This window comes from Naegleria lovaniensis (assembly GCF_003324165.1).
Source record: "Naegleria lovaniensis strain ATCC 30569 chromosome Unknown tig035, whole genome shotgun sequence".
NCBI lineage: Eukaryota > Heterolobosea > Eutetramitea > Acrasida > Naegleriidae > Naegleria > Naegleria lovaniensis.
In genome coordinates this window covers 236,463-251,682 of record NW_025407858.1, presented here as the reverse complement: position 1 = coordinate 251,682, position 15,220 = coordinate 236,463, and the positions used below count along the sequence as shown (strand labels likewise).

Genomic DNA, 15,220 nt, shown 5'->3' with positions numbered 1-15,220 from the left:
ATTATTAATATTATTATTATCATTATTATTATTGTCACGTTGATATGGTTGAATTTTTATGATATCAAACATTTCCCACACACACAATATAAAATCATTGTAAAATGAACTCATTTCAATTCTTTTTATTGTTAAATTCAAGATGGATTATTAATTTTAGGAGTGAATGGACAAGGAACAAAAGCATTAAATTATATTCCAGATTCTAATTGCAAGGATTATGAATTTGTCATTCAATGTGGTTCTTGTACTCCATCCTATGACTCTGATACGATCCAATTTGCTAATCATTGTTCAAATTATAAATATTTCTTTGATAAGAATTGTCAAAGTATTGAACAAGTGAATGAAAAGATTCAAAAGTATTTGAACGAGAGAAATAATCATTTAATTCAAACCACTCCTGTTTTTAGTGCTGTAAAAAAGGGAGGGAAAAGATTGCAACGTATGGACATCAAACATTAGAAAGAATGAAGAGGATGATGAATGATGATTCCATGAATGGTTCAAGTATTCTCACCAATCAAGAACCACAAGGTCATGATTTGCAACCACAAGTGTATACACACAGTACGAATACTACTAGTAGTAGTAGTAGTATACCGCAATCCTTCACCAATACTAGTAGTAGTGTGAATACACGTGTATTTGATTCTTCCATGAGCCTTGATCATGACTTGTACTACTACAAAGGAATGTACAGTGAAGAAGATGATATTCCTAAAAGACGTATTCGAATTGATCGATTGGAATGTATTGGAATGGATCGAGAGAAGGGTCAATTATCATTTTCATGTACTTGTAGCACTGGAACATACATTCGAGTGTTGGGGTATGAAATTGGTCATTTATTGGAAGTGTGTGGAGCGTATGTGGTTGAATTGTATCGATCACGAATTGGATCATTATCCACCATGCTTCGATTGAAGATCTTGGAAATGAATGAACTCAGCCAATAGTTGAGTATTTCTTTGTTAGACATGACTCGGCGATTCAATGGATTGATACCAAGCTATGATCATATGATCAATGGACTTATAAATGATTTACACGATGCTAGAGTCATTGATGAACTATGATTGATATACACATTGTACCATGATTATATTGTACATTGAATTTGCAACGTTTATGGTGACCATGAAAGTACTTCTCGCGTATGTTCAAGCTCATCAACCACTGTGGGATTGTTTAATTGTTGTAAGCGAGAATCAATTTTGGAAACCAGATCTCGCAAAGCTTTTCTATCCTTTTCTGCAATGTTACAAATGACTTTCAAAGTATTAATGAAAATGTAATGATTGTCATAGGTGACTAAATAATTATCAAATATTTGGGTAATCTTTCTGATGAATTCACTCTTGATTGAACTTGCTTCTTCCATTATTTGATATTTAGCCTCAACACTGATCGTAATATGAGACAGGGCACAAATACATTGCAATAGGAGAGACAAATTTCTAGTTTCCATCAATGTCATAATTTGTTGGATAAATCGAACACATTTTGTTAATCCATCGGTATAGAAACTCAATAGAGAAATGTGTTCCATGAGAGCAATCAAAACCTTTTCATCGTAATTACCATTCAAATACCGTTCAAATATCTTTTCAATCAATAGGAAAATGCAATCTTCTGCCACAAGAAGAACATGAGTTTTTGGAACTTTAAGCAACTGGTTCAATAATTTGAGGCCATTCTTCATTACTTTTGGATTCATGTCCTTACTTTGATAGTAATCCAAACATTGCATGACAAGTCCTGGAAGATCCTCACTATCAGTCATTTGATGACATGCTTCCTTTTCCAAAGCTAATCCTTTGAGCCATTTCAGAGTCAGATACACATGTTCTGGTTTTTCAATTTCAAAATTTCTCAAAATATCATTCAGAACGGACTGTACATGAGGTAACATGGAATCTCTTCCATGTTTGCATTTAAAAGCACAACAAAGAGTTTTTAACGCTTCTTCTTTCGAGTAATCCTTCTTGGTTAAATCTACTAAATTTGGAATGATTTGATTGTCCGTGTAGAGAATACTAGCAGCAATATTCTTTGAGGAAGCCTTGTACAACTCTTGGAGTGATTTCATACTCTTCGTGACAAGAATTTCATTATCCGAAGTGGTCAACTGGCATAACTTGGTATATAGTAACGATCCAATGGCTGGTGTACAACTATTGGGATCTTGTTCTTTCGGATTTGGTTTACAACTGAATTTGGCAATATGTTTGCTATTAGCATGAAAGTTTCTCTCGGCATTCTCTATTCTTCCATCTCCGTATCCCTCATACTTGTTACGAATGACTTCCCACATGATGATTTACAATGATGATCCCTACAGATAGATAATTTAAAATCAGTGTTTGAAGAAGTATAGTTGATAGCAGTTGGAAAAAGTCTACAGTTTTTTTTAGAGATTGAAAAGGCGGGAGGTTGCTGCAGATTTGTTAACGAAAATCAATTTCAATAAAATAAATAAAAAAAAAAAATGTCAGATTCAGCCATTTTCCGATTCAACTTTTCTGTTGATGATGATGATGAGATGAGTGATGATGCTGATCATACCGAATCCACAAATGTTTCATTTCATCCATCGATCATCACCACTACGTTTCATTCTTCGATGAATAATTCTTCTCTTTCATCCGAAGATACTCTTCCCTTTGAAATTGTGAACATTCCAAAATTAGAAGATATTAATTATTTAAAACAATTTTCAATTGAATGGAGAGGTCTCATGAAATATATAAACATTACCACCAAATTACAACATGAACAACATATTTCTCAAACTACAAATTCAGATATTGTAAAAAACAAATATGAAGGTGGATTTAAATTATGGGAATGTTCAGAAGATTTAGTTGAATTTTTAATGAATGATTCAAAATTTGTCAATGACAATGTAAAGAATAGAAATGTATTAGAATTGGGATGTGGTCATGCATTACCTTCTATTTATTGTTTATTACAGGGAGGTGCAAAGAAGTGTGCATTTCAAGATTATGTAAGTGTGTGTGTGATTTTGAGTGTGTGAATTTTTTTGTTGAAATGTATGGTTGTGATTGGGATGTATTAAATATCTAATCTTGAATATTCATTGCACACACATGTGTGTAGAATAAGGAAGTGATTCAATTATTGACTATTCCCAACTTACTCTTAAACATTTCACAACATGAAATCATTTCAACCACATTGGACAAGTGTCAATTCTTTTCAGGTGATTGGAGTAAAATGAGTGAACATTCCATCATCCAAAAAGATTATGATTTGATCATGATGAGTGATACCATATATTCTGTTGATTCGTATGACAAGTTATATCGAGTCATTCGATCAGCAATAAGACCAGGTGGAAAATTGTAAGTATCATATGAATCTATATGGTCAATATTTACATGTGTGTGTTGTTGCCATGTTAATTCATGTATGGATTCAATTCATGTATGGATTCAATGGGTTCAATTCATAACTTACTGTGAATGATCCAAAGACTTGTTGGAGCCAAATCTTATTATTTTGGTTGTGGAGGTAGTACTCAACAATTCATCAATTTTGTGAAACAGAAAGATCCTCATGTCCAAATTGAGACTCTCAAAGACATTCGAGATGGTGTCAGTAATGTGAGAGAAATTCTTCTCTTTACTTTTGAATAATAAATTTCATTTTCATACCAACTAGTATCAATCAGAAGCAACAATAATCATTGTTTAATATTTTTTAAAAAGGAAAGGTGAATTGGATTGGCTTCAACAGTGAGAGCATGGCACAGTAATCATTCTTCTTTTCACAAACAACGTCTCACAACGATTAATAATAAAAATCATGTTCCAATTTGATGAGTAAACTTGCTGAATCTTCCTTTCCAACTCGATTGAAAATGGTATTGGCATTGTATTTCAATCCAACTGCAAGTACATAATTCTGTGATTCCAAAACGCATTTCAATACACATCCACCCATTTTCATTTCCTTCAATTTTTCTAATTGTTTCTTTTCAAGTTCTTGATTTTGAATGAATTGTGAATCACCAAGTGGTAACTTTCCATCTGTCAAGAAATGTTTCATTTGCATTTTAGTAATTTCCATTAATTGTGTTGAATTTGGATCCATACAATCAATGAAGGATAATGCTCCACCCAAAGTAATTTGAAATACCTTGGAATCTTTTGAATCTTCAAATGCAACAATTCCACTATGGAATATTTTCATAGTCAATGCTTCTTCAGGAGAGAAGTTATTTCTCATATATTCACTGAGATAGGAATTACTCATGAATGTAAATTTCTTTGGTAGATGCAATTGGTCAGTGTACTATTATTGCTATTACAATTATTACTACTAGAATTACCATCACCACTACCACTATTATTACTACTAGAATTACCACTACCACTACTACTAGAATCACCACTACCACTATTATTACTACTAGAATTACCACTACTAGAATTACCACTACTACTAGAATTACCACCACTACCACTAGTAACAACAACATTGGTTGTACCAGTTTTGGCAAGTTTCAATATGGCTTGAGCATATTTACTTTCAGAAGTGGTTTGAACGAGAAAATGATTGGCTAAAGATGACGACACGAATGGCTCAACTTCTTCTTGCTTGTACAATTTCTTTAAATCGATTTGATAAAAATCTAATAATGGTTGAACATGTTCCTCTAATGCCTTTGCATAAATCACATTCTTCTTATTTGGAGTTTGTTTTTTCTGTGAATGTTTCTTTTTTTCTAATTTTTTTTCTAATTTTCGTTGTCTTCGTGTTTTCATTTCTTCATCTTGCGAATGGAGATGTTGACACATGAAACACACATGAATGAAACATGTATATAATTTTCAAATACAATTGACACACACACATGAAACATGTATTTTTCACACACACGTATACATTTTCACACACACACACGCACACATGAAACATACCTTGAAGGAGATGTTCTTTTTTCAATCTTAATTTAGCAACAAAGAAACCACCACTATTATTCAAATGAGGTAGAAATCTCATGGTATAATGTAAATTCATCGATTGGACATCTTCTTTAGGGAACATGCTAGCTGTAATTCTAGAACATGATTCTTTTTTAGGTCTATTTTCAGATTTAGATCCAGAACGAGGAATGAAATCTTTTGAATCTAATTCACATTCTTCAAATGAATGAACAATTTCACCATTGCGATCGACTACTTTCCAATCATTCACTCCTTTGAGATGGGAAATTGAATTTGATTGTTGATTCAATGTTTCTTCAAGATTCACTAATTCAAATCTATAATTAGTTCTTCGAATAGCCTCTGCAACCACAGCTTCATCTTCAATGGGATTGAGAGAACATGTGGAATAGACAATTTCATATTCTCCATGATAGTAGGAAGTGTTATTACCATTACTAGTAGTAGTAGTGGTGGTGCTATTATTATTACGAGTAGTAGTAGTAGTACCAGTACTATTATTACTAGTGGTGCTATGACTAGTAGTAGTACTAATAGTAGTAGTGCTATTAGAATTACCTTGTTCTTCTTGTTGTTGTTGTTGATTAAAACTTGTTTGAATAATATTCATGGCACTCACAAGAATAGAGACTTGAGTCATGTGATTCACATGTCCATGTTCATAATTCCATCTCTCCCATAAATCACGTGATTTTCGTAAAGTTCCATCTCCTGAACATACAGCATCACACAAGACATGATGAACATGAGAGAGTACATTTCCCTGAGTGGTAGAACTTGCCAATACTTGATGAAGAGTCACTGCATTGTGATGAGTCACAACCACATTCGAAAGTAATTGTTGAGGTTCTCGATTCAAATTGGAATACAATGTGGTTAGCCTTTTACGGTCAATATCATTACAAATTAGGAACTTGTCCTTTCCATTCAAGTAATATTCGACCATTTGAGCAGATTTACTGCCAGGTGCTGAACACATATCCATGTAGCCATCCACAACACCACATGGTGTTGCATTGAATTCAGGAGGAGTGAAACATAATGGAGGAATCATGCTCACCAATTCTTGTCGACTGAGATATCCAATATTGGTTAATTGAACGAGATAATTTCTAAATTTAGATAATAACGTAGATCCTTCACTTTCTTCAAGTGGTGTGCTACTATTACTACTATCGATCATGTCATCCTCCATCATGATATCTTCCAAGGTTTCGTCGACTTGAGTGTTGTTGTTGTCATTTCCATGGATGATATTCTCGGCACTCATGAGAGTATTCATATGAGAACTACCACTCGCTACACTTTCATTGAGAGTATTCACACTACTTTCACTTTCAATATTCACACCACTTTCAATATTCACACTTGTATGAGAACTACCACTCACCACAGTATTTTGTCTTCTCAATTTTCTCTTTGAAATATTAGGACATAATTGATAAAATAAATCATTAATATGATTCAAATGAATGATATCTATTTGAACTCCTTTAGATTCAGTATCAGTCATGGGTCTCACTTTCTCAGTCTCTTCATCATATTTGTAATTATTTAATTGATTTTTAAATTCCAATAATTGAGATTGAATTTTTTGAATTAACTCGATAGGAAGTGATTTGTTAATTCGGAAAGTAAGAGGTAGAGGTTGTTGAAAGGAACGAATCATTTGATCCATTTCTTCTTTGGTTTTGACAATTTGTTGAATTTCGAAATAGTATTTGTAGAACATTTCATTTTCTGGAATAATTTCATCGTAATTTGGAGTACGTGATGATGAAGATTTTACTTTCTTTTGTGATGAATCGAAGGAAGTGGAATGAGTGGTTGATGACTCTTCTTCGGTAAGATTGGGGCTATCCGAGATGGTTTTTCGTTTACCAAGAATTGAAGTGTCATGGATGGGAGTGCAATTTGTTTGCTGTGATGACATTTTTTTTTATAAAAATTTTTTGTGATTCAAAATAAAATTTGCATGGTTGGGCTTCTCTTTGCTTTCAGAGAGCCTATTGCCAAACAACACCCTTTTAGTCTTTCCCAAATAAAAAATTGTGATCGCCCACCGTGGGGCTCGAACCCACGACCACAAGATTAAGAGTCTTGCGCTCTACCGACTGAGCTAGACGGGCAGACATTTAATTAATAGTACAGATAATTTTAACATATAGTTCTTACAACATGCAGTTGAAGCAATCAATTTGTTGCTGCTTTCTGCTCTCGTAAAAAAATGTTCTATCATCAATCCTCCTCAGATCTGCACCACTCCAGTGGAACCACCACAACAGCAACCCTCCCTCCTTCCGAAACGGCTTGCACCACTTCCAATTCCATTACTCTCTATGTTTCGTATGATCCTTCCATTGTCATCAAACAATCCCATTTCATGTTGCAACAAGAAAACATGAATCATCATCATCAACATTCAATTCTTCATCCTTTGAACATTGATATTTATTCCAATATTATTTACTCCTATCTCGTATTTTCAAATATTAAATTTCAAGTCAAGACAAGTCATCCTTCTCATATTCTCTCATCCCTCTATTCGAATCATACCTCATCCAATGATATTCATTTTCCAATTCTCGTACATGACTATCATGAACATCATGTTGTGATTTATGGAATGAAAGAAATTCTAAATTACCTGAAAAGTAAAGGAGAGAATTTAGATTCAAATTTAACTCTAAATGAACATGCTACAACGACTCTCCAACAAATTCAAACTGAAATTGAAGCCTATAGTCATATTGTTCATGAAAAATGTTTACCCTTTTATTTATATTCCTATTGGTTTAGAGACGATATTTATCAAACTTTTACAAAAGATTTATATTTTAATAGTATGAGTAGAGTAGTGAGATGGGCATATATGTGGTCAGAAAGATCACGTCATTGTCAATTATTGAAAAGTTTAACAAATTTGAAAAAAATTGATGAAGAACAAGAATCATTCTTATCAAAATATTTACTTTCCAAAGTATCCATGGAACAGAATGCAAGTATTAAATTGTTTTTGGAATGTTTGGATTCCTTGAGTGTGTTATTAGGAAGTACCAATCGATTCTTTTATGGAGATTCACCCTCTACTTTGGACGCGATTGCATTTGGATATTTGAGTTCATTATATTATCCAGCAATTTATATGAATGTTGAAAATCATTCTCAAAATTCTCAATTACAAGGTGCCATGCTCATTACAAGTATTTTTAATCGATATCCTAATATTCAGAGATGGATGAATCAAATTCAAGAAGATTACACAATGATCGAATATAATATACATTTTCAGAAATTGGATGTAAGCACGACGACGCTTGATGAAAGGAACGACTCGATTCCTTTTTCCTCCTCCTCCTCCTCTTCACCTAGTATGGCATTTCAAATTGCTTCCTCACCCAATCGATTCATTCATAAGGCTACATCATCAGAGTCATCTTCACTTGTTTTGAAACATGATATGGCACCCAACAAGAGAAAATACTTTACCTTTGTGGTCATTTCAATTATTGGATTTTTATTTTATCTATTTAAGGGAATCAAAATTAAGGTATCGAGCCCTGTACCTGAGCATCAACCTCCTGAAATATACTATTATGATAATCAATATGAAGGGATTGTGAGTAAAAAATAAAGTTAATACACTTGAAAGGTTGACATGGTCGAATCGTCATCTTCACCACTGTTCAAAGGCAGTAATTCGTGTGCCTCTAAAAGTTCCAAATTGGGACTCGTGATACCACCACTGCTGCTGCTGTGCAATGCCACTTCACTATGGAAATGTTTAGTGTCTGAATCTGCTGCTGTTGCTGCTGCTGTCATTGATGAGGGTCGTGAGAGTAGTTGTTGATCCATCAGAATAACCGACGACTCATGATCCTTGATCATTGTTGTTTGTATGGTTTCAAATTCCGTTTAAGAGTTTCAAGAGAAGATTTCATTGCTACCTTGTTGTCATTCAAATCTACAACGTCTTGTTCCATTTCAATGTGTTGATGATGACCATGATGACTTTCAGACATGAGGCTTGTGGCTCGTTCTAAAATACGATTCAAATCTTGAATCTTTTCTCGAATGGCTGTTTCAATTTCTTCTTGTGCCAAATGATAAGGTAATTCAAATTGTCCATCTCTTATGGTATCGTGATTCTGATGAGGAGGATACATCATAGAATATCGTTGTCTCAAATGATTCAATTCAGTATTCAATTGTCGAAGTGATCGTTTCAATTGTTGATTCTCAGTTAAAATTTCTTGTTTTTCATCTTTAAATGCTTCAACAACATTCTGATAGAGAATATCTTCATTTCTCTCCAATCCATGTTTCCACATACTACTACTAGTGCTAAAGGATCGATTGGGTAGAGCACAAGATGAAATTGCTGGATGAGTAGATTGATTGAGAACATCAACCTTATTGGATTGATTTCCTGCATTTAACAACATGTTCAATTTGTGTGTCATTTGTTGTTTCAATTTATCCATTTCTTTTTCCATTTTAATCAAATTATGTTCATATTGATCACATTTTTGTTGAATGTTTTTGTTTTGAGTCTCCAAGACTGTCTTGGCTGATTCTAACTTTTTCAATTTCAATCTTGTTTCTTTTTGTAAATTCAAATACTTTTGTTGTTCCATGACATAGAGTTTTTGAGATTCACTTGCTTTTTGTTCTAATTTGTTATTATTTAAAGAAATGGCATTTTGATCACATTGCAATCTTCGAATCTTATCTTGTAGAGTCACTTTAGTGATAGCCTCTTCTTCTCTTTCTTTTAAAAGATAATAAATGACATTGGTAACAAAAATATCATTATCAGGATTATTGAAATCTAATTTAAAGTTTCCTATCGCGTTTAAATCACTATAATAGGACATTAATGGTAATAATGCCATTGTATTATTTAACTTGTTATTGACATAATCAATACATTGAGGTAATTGTTCTTTGGAAGAAGCAAAGAGTGTCGTTGGTACTTGTTTGAATTGATTTGAAAAGGATTGATTCAGAGATGGGTTCAAAGATGGGTTCAAAGAAGGAGATTTTGATGGAATATTGTTAGAGAATGACAATCTGTTGGAAGTATTGAGTAAAGAAGAGTTTTTTGTAAATGATGAAGAGTGATTGCCAACTTGTTTACCAAACAAGCCTTGTTGAGAGGATGATGATTGCAAATTGGAAATGAAGGATGATTGAGCACTATTGAAATTCGCTGTTGTTGAATCAAATAATAATTCTTCTTCATCGTCTTGAAACATGTTCAAATAATCGGAATGTTGTGCTGAGGATGATGATGGAAAGTGATTTCGTTGTGGCTCTCGTGTCGGTTCCTTGGAAGGCACCATCATCATGGAATTATGATTCATTGTCGGACCAACTACCGCATTATTTTGACTGCCAGTTCCGAACAATAAATCTTGTTGTAGTGTATGAGGCTGTTGTTGATGACCTGAAGAAGCTGAAGTTGGTTTGAAAGAGAACATTTTTTAAAGCCAACAGTTAAAAACGTTGTACTTTGGCGGGAAAGTACTTGGTTCCAACGTTCATTGGAATTGGTTGTCCTTCAAATTAAAAAAAAAATGTCTCAAGTCCCTTCTGAACCTTCTTGGCAAGATATGGATGAGGTGCCAGAATCTCCAACCAACACTGTACCATCAAACCCAATAATAACAGAAGCAATTAACAAGCAAGAAGAACACAATAGTAGTAATGTGGAGGATCATGACACGGATCTCATCATTGATGATGAATTATATCAAGAATTATTACAAGATCATCATGATGAGGGTGATCATAGTAACTCAGTGATTGAATCCACAACAGAACAGCAACAATATCACAATGAAAGATCATCTCCGATACATCATCCTTCCTCTCCCGAAAGAAATGATACCACCACCACAGTTTCATCCTTGTACGAATATCAAGATGGTTTCTCCTCCGATATTCACAACAAGTCTATTGAAAATATTTTAGATGTTTTATATAGTAATGATTATCCTCCATCACCTCTTCAATTAATAGAAAATGATGAAACCTATGACTTTCCATTTCCTACTAAATCACAATTATCAAATGTATTCCGATCGATGAAAATATTATTTTTATTTACCTTTCTTACACGATATTTATCGGAAAGGGATAATTTCAAAAGAGAAATACTTGCACATTTAAGTACATTTAAAGTACTTCATAGAGGATATAGAATGAATCATGTGGATGTGATTTGTCATGACATTACACAACAAGTATTGTTGAGAGCACCAATGAGACTGACAGATATTATGAAATTATCTGAAACAGTCATGTCCAGTTGTTGTTGTTGTTGTTCACTATAACCAATACCAGTAGTGGTGCTGTTGTTGGTGATAATGCTGGTGAAAATGCTCTTGGTGAAAATGCTCTTGGTGTAAATGCTGTTGGTGTAAATGCTCTACCACTACCACCCTGACAACTACTAGTACTCTTAATACTGATGAGAATCGAGGCTCAACCACCCTGACTATCAGTAGTACTCTTAAGAATCATCATGTATCAACCAATAACACAAATCATCATGTATCAACCACTAATTCTACTATCAATCATTTACCTTTCAATAATGAATTTCTCTCATTAGGTGATCCAATACTTGATGAATTATTTGAAACATCTATTTCTAAGAGAGATGGTATCTATGGTATTCCAATCAAACAAACGAGTGGTGGATTCATAATTGAATTGAGTGGAGTTGCTGGAAGTGGTAAAACACAACTAGCTCTTCATTTAAGTTTACAATGTATATTGAATCGTAAATTTGGAGGTTTAAATTCTCGAGTATTGTATTTACATTCTGAGAGTTATCCTATGGATCGATTGAATGAAATGATTCAAGCTAAAACCAGACAATTAAATGAATACTATCATACTCTCAATACTCATCCTACTAGATCTAGTATGGACTCGTCTGAAGAATCGAATGAGCAAAATGACATTTCTGAAGATGATTTCCTTAATAATTTTATTCAACGTAACATTTCCAATACGAATGAATTCAATGATTTACTCAAACCATCTACAATGAGTAGCATGTCACCTCTCGAAAATGTTATTGAAAAGAGAAATATTAGACTTGTAATATTAGATTCTATTGGAATGTTATTTAGAGATTCACATGCGAGTAGAACATTAGCAATGGATCGATCAGAAATTTTACAATTTCAAATTCAACACATGAAATATCTTGCTACCAAATATAAGGTAATCTTTTTAATTCTTAATCAAGTATCAGCAATATTTGAAGATGAAATGAATAATGAATTGGTGAGAAAGTATCATCAAAGTCATCGAAATGATACATTGAATTGTGAAGAAGCCTTAGAATCTTATATATATTCCAAAAATACAACAACTGGTGCATTCTGTGATGATTTTGAACAAGTGGACAACACTATATAGTGCTGCCACTCCAAGAAGTTGGTGATATTTCAAGTGTTCGATCCTATTTTAAACTCACACCAAGTGAGAAAGTCAAACCCACACTCGGATTACATTGGTCTTCTCTTATTGACATTCGATTATTTCTTACCAAGTTGAATAGAAAGGATGTTGTTATTGCATCTCATTCAAGATTGAGAAGAGAAAAGAAAATCAAAGGTAATGATACTTCTATTGTGTATCTGAGAGATTACGAAACACAAGAACCCAAATATGAAAGTGTGAACGATTATTCGAGACAAATTCATGTCATTTATTCGCCCTTCTCTCCGACCTCAAGTCGATCCTTCCTCATTGATTCTTTTGGTGTTCGAGGAGTGTAATTTTCGAACTATTGTTGACCAATTGTACAAACTGTACATCATGATGAATTCAATTCATTGTTATTGTTATTGTAAACATTTGAATTCCAATCGGTCAAACATGGATTGATTTAATAAATTGTTGTAAATCACATGTTCCAATCAACATGAATTTTGGCGGCAGCTGGTTCATGAAGATTCAAAATCCAAAAATAACTTCAACTTTTTTCATCATCTTTAAATAGAGTCGATATTTCACGAATTGATTTGAAAAACAATTTGCTTTGAAACCTTTCTCTCGAGATTTCATAGCAATCCAAACCCAACTATACTCACAACCAACAACAACAATTCTCTCTTTCTCTTTTCCTCCCATTTTCTCTCTCTCAACCTCTCCGATTACGTATTAGCCTTCCAAAATCTCATAAGCCACTATATTCTGTGTGAGTTTCACGGACCAATAGCAAGCCGTTTGAAAATTTTGACTCCGTTTGTGTGCACCAACCATTTTTAACGCAAAAACAAAGAGCAGCTGCTGTAAACAACGCAACGAACACGCCCAAGCATCTGTTGTTGTTGTTTCCTCCTTTCCTTGTTATTTGTCTTTTCAGTTAACTCCCCAATTCCTTCACCAATATTCGGTACAAAATACCACCTTACCAAACACTGATTGACTTGATCATCATCATTGAATAATCCAAAATGAAACCAACCAGTTCCTCCACCAATAATACTAATAACACAATATCCTCATCATCCTCCAATAATGCTCCAATTTCATATCCTGAACTCTTGAATATTCTCAACGCTGAACATCAATCTTCCGTATTACTTCATGAAAGTAGTGCTGATGCGAATGTGCACCAGCACTCGAGTACCATGTTGCCATCCTCTTCCTCATCAACGACGAGTACAACCAATGCTGCTAATCATTTGTTTCATTCTCTTTTTGCTGCTCATCATCAGCCATCATCACCATCACAGTCCACAACGACTCAATCGGCGCGTGTCGAGCAGCAGCCTTCCACTCCTCTCAGCAGTCTCTCCACCACTCAACTCTTATTGGATGAATTGTCTCATCAACAACAAGTATTGTCTCCTTTCCATCCTCTTTCAACAAGTGGTGCGATGGTTGATCCCTACCTCTATCGATTGTATCAATTGGGACAACAACAACAACGAGTGGCTGCCTTGATGAGTCAATCATCTCCAACGACCACACCTTCAAATCTTTCACTCTTGGATCCTACTGCTGCTGCTGCTGTATTATTACAGCAACAACAACAACAACAGCAAGCCTTGTTGAATAGTGTTGCACTCGCTCAACAATTAACATCATCCTTGATGATGAAGAGTGCTGCTGCTGCTACTTCTCAAAAGGTTCCTCAGAGCTCGGTGAGTTCACAATCCATCATGGAAAGCAATAAGAAGAATGATCAAACGACTACTATTGAAAAGAGAAGCAAAGCTTCTTCTGATGCATTGGTCAGCAACAATACCACAATGGCGAATACAACTGCGAATACGACTGCTACCAATACAACTACTACTACTACTAGTAGCAGCAGTACTACTATTGGTGGTGCATCATCATTGAAGAATGATCATTCTGCAACCACATCTGCAGTGAATCATGATCTTGAAGAGATTTTAGAAGAACACTCACAAGAATCTCGTCATTGGAGTACAGTCTATATCCATCCTCAACTTGCTCTCGATTCAACGCAAGTGAACATTTATTTAGAAACCAGAGATTCTGGACCTCGATTGGACTCTACTGTTGATTCTGAATTGTATAGTTCGATCAAGTATGAAATGAGACATGAGATTAAGGAGTTGAATACCGTGTTCAATGGTGAGGCATCTGATGATTTACAATTATTTTGTCGTATTCAAATCATTCATCCAGATAATAAGACTGAAGTGTTAAAGAATGGTAAACCTATATTGGGAGGAGTGATTGAATCCAACGTATCACGATCCAATTCAGATAATAGTATGACAAGTATGAAAATCAAATTTACAGATTGTAGCTACCATCATGGTAACTGTAAATTTGCATTTCGAGTCTCTTATTTTATTGAAAGTGATTTGGACAATCCAATTCTCATTATGGAATCAGCTCCATTTAAGGTTTTGGCAAGAAAACCATCCAAGAATAAGAAACCTGCTCAAAAGAGAAAGAAGGAAGAAGAAGAAGAGGCTACAATTAATGCTATCACTGTAGACTCTCCACCTCCTTCTCAAAAGATTAAGATTTCTAACTTTGAAGATTTCAAACAAGTTACTGCAAGTGTTTTTGATTATATTCAGAGTGCTTCTGATGAACAAAAGAAGAGACAAATGATTAATCATGTGGTCACTAAATTATATTCAGTGGATCCAAACATGATGTTTAGCTTGCCTTCTGACGATGGTGCTAATGATATTTTCAAAGGACTTTTGTAAAGTGTGTGTGAACAATCC

The 15,220-nt window shown here is 34.2% G+C and overlaps 10 protein-coding genes across 10 annotated transcripts in view; 6 read left to right on the top strand and 4 right to left on the bottom strand.

The window, feature by feature from the left end:
- The window catches only part of C9374_008929 (uncharacterized protein), a gene marked incomplete at both ends in the record, with an annotated part of 1,105 nt that extends 640 nt beyond the window's left edge, over window positions 1-465 (top strand). The window contains one exon of the mRNA XM_044699059.1: window positions 143-465. Coding sequence (XP_044545106.1) covers window positions 143-465 — 323 coding nt within the window. The remainder of the gene's footprint in view (window positions 1-142) is intronic.
- Window positions 466-497: 32 nt separating this feature from the next.
- Window positions 498-959, top strand: C9374_008928 (uncharacterized protein; the record flags this gene model as incomplete). Its single annotated transcript, XM_044699058.1, has 1 exon — window positions 498-959. One exon carries the CDS (start codon window positions 498-500, stop codon window positions 957-959), a length of 462 nt encoding a protein of 153 aa, XP_044545105.1.
- A 170-nt stretch (window positions 960-1,129) lies between these two features.
- C9374_008927 (uncharacterized protein) lies at window positions 1,130-2,317 on the bottom strand (the record flags this gene model as incomplete). Its single annotated transcript, XM_044699057.1, has 1 exon — window positions 1,130-2,317. The coding sequence occupies one exon, from the start codon at window positions 2,315-2,317 to the stop codon at window positions 1,130-1,132; it is 1,188 nt and encodes a 395-aa protein (XP_044545104.1).
- A 174-nt stretch (window positions 2,318-2,491) lies between these two features.
- On the top strand, window positions 2,492-3,662 carry C9374_008926 (uncharacterized protein; the record flags this gene model as incomplete). Its single annotated transcript, XM_044699056.1, has 3 exons — window positions 2,492-3,010; window positions 3,124-3,368; window positions 3,500-3,662. 3 exons carry the CDS (start codon window positions 2,492-2,494, stop codon window positions 3,660-3,662), a joined length of 927 nt encoding a protein of 308 aa, XP_044545103.1.
- A 154-nt stretch (window positions 3,663-3,816) lies between these two features.
- On the bottom strand, window positions 3,817-4,254 carry C9374_008925 (uncharacterized protein; the record flags this gene model as incomplete). The annotated part of the gene is made up of 1 exon (XM_044699055.1): window positions 3,817-4,254. One exon carries the CDS (start codon window positions 4,252-4,254, stop codon window positions 3,817-3,819), a length of 438 nt encoding a protein of 145 aa, XP_044545102.1.
- Window positions 4,255-4,277: 23 nt separating this feature from the next.
- Window positions 4,278-6,909, bottom strand: C9374_008924 (uncharacterized protein; the record flags this gene model as incomplete). The annotated part of the gene is made up of 2 exons (XM_044699054.1): window positions 4,278-4,801; window positions 4,950-6,909. The coding sequence occupies 2 exons, from the start codon at window positions 6,907-6,909 to the stop codon at window positions 4,278-4,280; spliced, it is 2,484 nt and encodes an 827-aa protein (XP_044545101.1).
- A 294-nt stretch (window positions 6,910-7,203) lies between these two features.
- C9374_008923 (uncharacterized protein) lies at window positions 7,204-8,610 on the top strand (the record flags this gene model as incomplete). The annotated part of the gene is made up of 1 exon (XM_044699053.1): window positions 7,204-8,610. The coding sequence occupies one exon, from the start codon at window positions 7,204-7,206 to the stop codon at window positions 8,608-8,610; it is 1,407 nt and encodes a 468-aa protein (XP_044545100.1).
- Window positions 8,611-8,612: 2 nt separating this feature from the next.
- Window positions 8,613-10,459, bottom strand: C9374_008922 (uncharacterized protein; the record flags this gene model as incomplete). The annotated part of the gene is made up of 2 exons (XM_044699052.1): window positions 8,613-8,855; window positions 8,924-10,459. 2 exons carry the CDS (start codon window positions 10,457-10,459, stop codon window positions 8,613-8,615), a joined length of 1,779 nt encoding a protein of 592 aa, XP_044545099.1.
- A 96-nt stretch (window positions 10,460-10,555) lies between these two features.
- C9374_008921 (uncharacterized protein) lies at window positions 10,556-12,775 on the top strand (the record flags this gene model as incomplete). The annotated part of the gene is made up of 3 exons (XM_044699051.1): window positions 10,556-11,283; window positions 11,438-12,369; window positions 12,414-12,775. 3 exons carry the CDS (start codon window positions 10,556-10,558, stop codon window positions 12,773-12,775), a joined length of 2,022 nt encoding a protein of 673 aa, XP_044545098.1.
- A 681-nt stretch (window positions 12,776-13,456) lies between these two features.
- Window positions 13,457-15,202, top strand: C9374_008920 (uncharacterized protein; the record flags this gene model as incomplete). Its single annotated transcript, XM_044699050.1, has 1 exon — window positions 13,457-15,202. The coding sequence occupies one exon, from the start codon at window positions 13,457-13,459 to the stop codon at window positions 15,200-15,202; it is 1,746 nt and encodes a 581-aa protein (XP_044545097.1).
- Between the last annotated feature and the right edge of the window lie 18 nt (window positions 15,203-15,220).